Raw genomic sequence first — 7,500 nt, 5'->3', positions numbered from 1 at the left:
CCGATTTATGTCTTTTACCTTTTTAAGCTTTGGTAGTAAATTCAGTTCAAAGATAACAAAACTAGCCTGCAAGCAGCCTTTTCTGTTGAAAATGGGACGCTGTCTAAATATAGGGGCTTCGTCACTTGTTTTGAAAGCAAGCCCCTATATTTCGACTGTGTGCCATTTCTGTGGAAGAGCCTGCTTGCAGGCTATAACAAAACACGCTCTTGAATAAAACTCACTCGTTTCTTCTTTAAGTTAAATAGTCTGCAAAAAGACTAACTGCAAATTGCTCTGATGGAAAGTATCACAAAAGCCAAGAGTTGAACAGTAGTAAAGGCAAGCCAAAAGACAGATGAGGAAAAAAATAACATAGTTTTTATATAAAACTCTGAAATTTGAATTCTCAGTGAAAGATTAATGACAATCTGTTGTAAAAACACTGAAATTTCTGCAGTCTCTGACTTCTGTAAATCAAGAGGAAGATCATGATGTTTTGTCAAAAGGAAGAAAATGATCATGTGCTAGGCAACCACAAAGGTGCACATGATCACCTTGTGTCAAGGTTCTTGTTTACATTGATTGAACTACAAGGAAGATTGTTAATTGTTTGTCGCTTATTCGGCAAGAAACTTCTGTCTTTCAGTTTTTAATTTTGTTGTAATATTTCGCTGAAAATTTACATTAATTTTATCCGTTGGGTCAGGAAGCCTTCTTTGTCGGGTTATTGACCCGAGACTTGACTCTCATCTGGAACACTGTTGAAGGCGCTAAACCTGGATTTTCCTAGGAGTAAGGCTGGCTGGGCCAATCCGAAAATAAAACGGAAACAAGAATTCAACAAAGAGGAAAATGGGACTAAATTTCTTGCTTCTTATACAAATTTTTGACAAAGAATTTTAAATTACAAAAACATATTCCACTGTAAGATCCTTCAAAAATCTTTATTTTTTGGCATTCATTTGGACAAAGATGGAACTCTTAGTGAGAAATAATATTTCAACTGAACAGGCTGAAAAAAAAAATCGCAGGAAATCTCTTTCTTTAAAGAGAAAGTTAAAGAAATATTGTTGGCCTATCAAATTAACAATAACTTCATTTTACACTAGAGTGACTAAACAAATCTCTTTCTGGCGTGAAAAAGTATTGCTTCCTATTAATCATTTGCCAAAAAGAACACAGCTACAAATTCTTGTCATCTTTATTAGAGGCAAAAATACTCTTCCTATTTCAAGTGTGTGCGTGCAAACAAGAAACACAATCTGTCATTGTGTCACAAACCACATGCAATTCAGTAACATCACAGTTAGTAAAATATTAGTAACAAAGCTCACTTTGATATCCAACGGTGATATGCAATTGTTGTCGCAGACCATTACTTGTCACTTTTAGGATTCTAGATATCTATTTTTCGCTGCCTGTCTTGTTTATCCAACTGACATTCCATTCTTGAGCTCCATAAGGGTATATTTTGTTTAAAGATCCAAACACCATTCGTGTTTACAATGACGTTGAAGCCATTGCAGGTTAATTAATGTTCTACTGTGTCCACTGGATAAATTCTATGCATTTCTACTACCCCCTGAAACCTACCAAAAATACATGCAGAAGACTCTATGCTCAAAGACAATGCTCAGCAGGGGAGTTACAGGAAAGACCTATTTTGCAACTTTTCCATTTTCTTGACACAAAAAAATAACAAGACGGAGAAATTCCACTCAGAATCTGACTGGATTGCCATATGGCAACCCAGTAACAAGTCAGAGATAGCCAATCAAATTTAGTTTAGATGTTTTTGTTACTTCAAACAATGTTACCATAGTGTGTGGCAGTCAAATGAATGACCCTTGCTAAGAGTACATGGTTTTGGAAAACTCACTCTTGTTTTTGCCTACATTTTGTCAACACAGTAGTAATATTTATCTTATCTCAAATATGAAATAATGGTAATGGTAGTGAATTTATATAGAGCATTTTCTATTATCATATTCAAATACACTTTACAACCAAGGGATCTATGGGTGGGATCGGACATCAGCATATACAGGCAGCTGCTATCAGTCCATTAGTGATCTCACCCTGCACATGAATGAATAAAATGAGGCCTGACCACAACACCGGGAGCTCCATGCCCTACTCTTTACGAATAGTGTGTGGGTTCTTTTACGTCCCACAGGATTATGAACATTGAAGGGTTGTGAGACAGGGCCTACGGTTTATAGTCCTTATCCGAGAAGACTTGAAAGTCTTAAAAGTCTTACAAAGGCAGCACTTTCTCCTCAGTTATTTTAAGACCCTGAGTGTTGGTCCGGCTGGAGTCGAATTCACAACCTCCCGCATGGCAGCCCGATGCTCAACCAACTGAGCCACCGGTGTGCGGTTTAATAGCTAGACTTATCAGACTTCTCTCTTTATTGTAGACACTGTAACAGATCTTGTTATCCGAGATGAGGAAGTGACAGGTAAGCAAAACACTCTAATTCCTGTTCACAAGTATGGTGTTTGTCACAGCAAAGTTTCATCAAGTTTCAAACAATTTCAATTCTCTTGATTTGCTGCTGATGAATTGCAGTAAAATCACATCAAAACCACACATGGGTTAACTACACATGAGACTTTAAATTGTAAAATTTTCAGCAACAAAAAAATAATTGAATCAAGTCAATTAGCGATATTTGAAAGATGTCTGGGTGCGAGGCACTTGTCCAAGTGACGGGCATGTGTGCAAAAGCCTCTTTCGCAAGAGGGGAGGTGATCAGCGTCCTTTTCTTTCAAGAAGTTGCAAATTAGTGTCAGGTAAAAGGCTGCCACCATCACGGTGTTCACGGAAAAACCACTGACACATCCAGAAAAGTAGCTCCCTACCACACCAATTGCCATAAAAGGTCTGTCGCTGGAACGTACAAGTTGACGTCCTTTGAGCCGCTGTCGTCGTCTTTACGCAAGCTCCCTACTTCTCCTCGTTACTTTGTGACTGCAAATTTTCTTTGGGAATTCATTGAGGTATCGTTTAAAAAAGCTCAAAATCTCGTCACAGTTTGTCAAAATAACTGAAATGCTATGACTGTCGGGAGAAAACCTATGGTGAGGATAGGTTTTCGCAAAGTTTGGGGATTATTGTATGTGTCGCTTATTCGAGAACACAAAAACTACGGAAAACCAAAGTTGCATGACTGTTGACAGTGATTTATTGCAACAAGCTAAACGATCTTAACTCAAATAACATTTTAACAAGTCTATCAGTTGACTGAAAAGGTGCCCATGTAGTCAGGCAACACAAAGTGTCACACCGCTCAATTTTCGTAAAGTAAATAAGCGTTGGAAAAATACCGAAACAATGACACATGACTAAAACCCCTTTTATGCTCGCACAAAATTGGGAAGGCACTCCAAAATAGTGGCACAATACCAAATATTTGAAGTCCTGAGCACACTTCCAGAGATGTGCTGCGCACCCGTATAACTTCTGGCACATGTGCCGAATATGCCTTCTGTTTGTTCTGTTTACACATGAAAAAGTTACCGTGCTGTGCCCGAAAAACATGCGTACGGTACCGACATTTCGGAGTGCTGTGCCAGACTTTTTTGCTAGTGCAAAGCGGGCTTTATTTCAGGAAAATGACTTAAAGGAAGTAATATTTAAGTGTCACGTGTCATAAATGCTATTCGTGTATAGCATATTTACAATAATTTCTTTTGATATTTAGATCAAAACAGAAACCTTTGTTTCGACTATCAACTAACCTTTGCTTGGCATATCAGTGAGATGATGTGACAGCAAACATTGCTATTATTGAGCTATTCAAGCAAAATAATATATCCGACAAGGACTATATAACAAAGAGTTCTATTATTATGGTTAACCATACTTTTGGTTAATAACCTTGAGATGATCAGAGAGTCATTCAGTGCAGAATTGTAAAGAAGTGGAGAGAATAATACATTTTACGTCATTCTTTAAAGGATTAAAAAAACAATGAAATTTGGTAATTATTGTACGAAAACCTTTTTCTTTAACCAATAATAAATAATTATTAATGGAAAATGAAGCCTGGAAACTGGCCCGTTGTCGTCGTGGTCGAATTAGTAGAAGCGTCTGAGTTGCTTACTGTAAATCCTACTCCTGCGGTCTCAAAAAATATTTTCCCTTCCTCACCATACCATGATCGTGGCCCTTTGATGCTTGAAGAAATCCTGTATAAATTCCCTGGTTCTAAATTGACGCGAGAGTTGAACAAAACATCAAATCCATAATAGGGATGATCGATGTCTTTTTCACATGAATAAGTTCCAGATATTTTTGCCTGAGATGCGCCACGTGTCATGTCAGAAATTTCCGTGGAAACTATGTACTCACCACCCTCACAGCCGAAATGCTGTACTCCCAAAAGACTGATAGACTTCTTTACTTGAAGGCAGAGAGAATCCGTCCGCGTGGGATCACCATAATCCCAACCATTTAACCCAGGCTGGTTGAAGTGCGTGAATCGCCGACATCGTTTTGCAACGCCAAGCCTTGAAGACTGTGCAAATGGCAAAGGGGATGTCAATACTTGATTGTAGTGCTTCATCATGTTACAAATTTCTTGAGTGTTCAATATGCTGGAGTCAAGGACAAAAGAAGCAAACTCCTTTTGTGACATCGAGGGAAATCTTATTTCTTTTAGGGTCTCCTCTCCAATGATTCTTCTCTTTACATGGCCATCCGGGGCTAAACCTTCCTCCTCACATTTGTTTTTTGCCCAGTGATCAACAGCCTTGAACAATTCTACTTCCTTGATATTCAACCTGTCCCTCTTTACTACAGATTTCAATAGGGATCCCTCGACCGTAACAAAATCATCTGACGTCACAGCTTCGGCTGTCTTGAGATCGATAACTTCCCAGCATCGATTTTCCAACTCTTTATCTTCAAACTTCTCGGCGTGTGGGAGAATGGAGAAAACGTTGGATGGCCCCAGGCTATCTCGAAGAAATTCGCAACACTTATCAGCAAGTGAAGGCACTAAGTATTTCTTCGCCAAGCACAGCAAACGCATTACATTACTTCCGGTTAGCTGTACTTCATCGCTGTACAAGAAACGTAAAAACTCCAGGAGACTCTCGTATTCGCAGTCAGGCAGTTTAATAGAGTCCCTAGTGTCCGCCATTTGACCATAAAACATGGCATAGAACACAGGGCTGCTTATTGAAAGCACAAATTTGTGAGCTGGAATCACCTTACTTTCGATTTCACTTTTGTCACTCGACACGGGAACAATGAACTTCACATCGCTCAGTAACTCCTTGTTAAAAACAAATTTCATTCTTTCGTCGATAGATGAGCTTTTTGTTTGCCAGTTTTCTTCAACGCTAGCCATTGTACTTTGCAGTTACTTCCCGTTATGCAATAATTAGGAAAACCCACTGGTAATGGGAGGGCCCTTTGAAAGCCAATCCACTGAGCAGCCCGGCCATCTCATTTAAAGGCCAGGTGGCTCAGCATGGGTTTGCAAAGCTACGAAGGGAAAAAACCAGTTTTATAACTAGTAAGACCTATTATCATATGAAAATTTGGTTTATCAACGGAGTTGATAATGTAAATTGACCACCGTACAGAGATTCTAAAAGCTGACGTTTCGAGCGTTAGCCCTTCGTCAGAGCGAATCGAGGGATTATGGGTTACGTGTAGTTTTTATAGTAGAGTAGGAGCTACGCTATTGGTGGTAACAAGGCAACGTGAAAAATAGGAATATATTAGTTAAATGAAAAGCGTTCGTTAATACCGTGAGGATTAAGGGTGCCGATTTGAAAGATGAATTTTTGTTCCAGATTCTTGCGGCTTTCCGTCGTACCTAGATGTAGGGAAAGGCCGCAGATAGCCATGTGTTTTTTGGAGTGGTTAGGTAGATTAAAATGGCGAGCGACTGGCTTAGATGCATCCTTGTCATTCTTCTCAACATCACGAAGGTGTTCGCGGAATCGGTCACCTAGTCGTCTACCTGTCTCACCAATGTATAATTTATTGCATAACGTACAGGTTATGCAATAAATGACATTTGCGGAGGTACATGTGAAACGATCGGTGATCTTAACAGATCGCTTAGGTCCCGATATCTTGCTGGTGTTAACAATGAAAAGACAAGTTTTGCATCGTGAGCGCGCGCATTTGAAAGTGCCGGGTTGCTCGTTGGTTTTGAGCGCGCTTCTAACTAAAAAGTTGCCTACGTTTTTGTCGCGTTTGAATGAAATAAGTGGAGGTTGCGAAAAGATTCTACCAGTCTCGGGATCATTTTGGAGTAATTTAAAATTACTGAGAATGATGCTTTTGACTGCGTGATTATGAGGATGGAAAGTGAGGGTGAATGGAATTCTGTCATTCTTATCTTTCTGTGACGTTAATAGTGACGACTGTCGATCAAATTGTTGGGCGCGATGATGACCCTCTTTGACCACAGAGACAGGATAGCCACGTTTTTCGAAGAACTGGCACATCTCCTCTGATTTGCTGGAAAAATCGGAGTCATCACTACATAGACGTCGAAGTCTAAGAAATTGAGAATAAGGGATGGAGTTCTTGACATGTGATGGATGTGACGATGAATACAACAAATAACTGTGTGAATCAGTAGGTTTGTAGTGCACACTAGTGCATAGCAAGTTGCCTCTAATAGAAACTTTGATATCTAGAAAAGCCAATGAAGTTTCCGAAATTTCCCAGGTATATTTAAGAGCCGGATGAAAAGAGTTGACGGAGGTTATAAATTGATCAAGTTCTTCTCTGCTGGATGAAATAGCGCCGATGCAGTCGTCGATGTAGCGGCCATAGAGTTCAGGTTTGGGGCCGTTGTACTGGTTGAAGAATTGGTGTTCAACATATCCTACAAAAAGATTGGCATAGCTAGGTCCCATTCTTGTGCCCATCGCTACACCATTAATTTGTTTGTAATAGTTGCCGGCGAATGAAAAACAGTTAAGCGTTAAAACTAGTTCGGCAAGGCGGAGGAGCGTTTCCGAGCTAGGTTCTTTGACAGTGCGTTGATCGAAAAAGTGTTTAAGTGCTTGAAGACCTTCGCTATTAGGAATGACTGTGTATAGAGATGTAATGTCCATGGTGAAAATAAATTTGTCTTGGCCGGAGAAATTGAAATCGCGGAAAATTTGTAGTGCGTGTGTACTGTCTTTAATGTATGATGGCAAAGATTGGACGATAGGCGTCATAATCCTGTCTAAGTAGCTAGAAATGAGTTCGGTGGGGCAACTACAGGCAGAAACGATAGGTCGACCTGGGTTGTTGGGTTTGTGAATTTTAGGCAAGAAGTAAATGCACGAAGTTCTAGGGGTGTTGATGATGAGATTAGTGGCAGTGTCCGGTAATTCTTGATTAACTATAAGATTTTGAATGGTGTCTTTGACAAGTTTTTGATTATTGGAAGTGAGATCTTTAGGGATTTTGGCATAAAACGAGGTATCCGAAAGTTGCCGCAAAGCTTCTTTTTGGTAAAGGTCGGACCGCCAAACAACTACCGCGCCGCCTTT

The 7,500-nt window shown here is 39.7% G+C and overlaps 2 protein-coding genes across 2 annotated transcripts in view; one reads left to right on the top strand and one right to left on the bottom strand.

Annotated features, from left to right (window-relative positions):
* Positions 1 to 7,500, top strand: part of LOC137970228 (uncharacterized) — an 18,540-nt gene that overhangs the window by 5,834 nt on the left and 5,206 nt on the right. The window contains exon 5 of the mRNA XM_068816751.1: positions 2,403 to 2,444. Within this exon, the coding sequence (XP_068672852.1) occupies positions 2,403 to 2,444 (42 nt within the window). The remainder of the gene's footprint in view (positions 1 to 2,402; positions 2,445 to 7,500) is intronic.
* LOC137970227 (BTB/POZ domain-containing protein 6-like) lies at positions 3,155 to 5,447 on the bottom strand. Its single transcript, XM_068816750.1, has one exon. It carries the CDS (start codon positions 5,340 to 5,342, stop codon positions 4,017 to 4,019), a length of 1,326 nt encoding a protein of 441 aa, XP_068672851.1. The 5' UTR covers positions 5,343 to 5,447; the 3' UTR covers positions 3,155 to 4,016.

The sequence above is a fragment of the Montipora foliosa genome, chromosome 9, assembly GCF_036669935.1.
Source record: "Montipora foliosa isolate CH-2021 chromosome 9, ASM3666993v2, whole genome shotgun sequence".
Classification (NCBI taxonomy): Eukaryota; Metazoa; Cnidaria; class Anthozoa; order Scleractinia; family Acroporidae; genus Montipora; species Montipora foliosa.
Note: the sequence above shows the minus strand (reverse complement) of the source record. Positions and strands in the feature narration are given on the sequence as shown.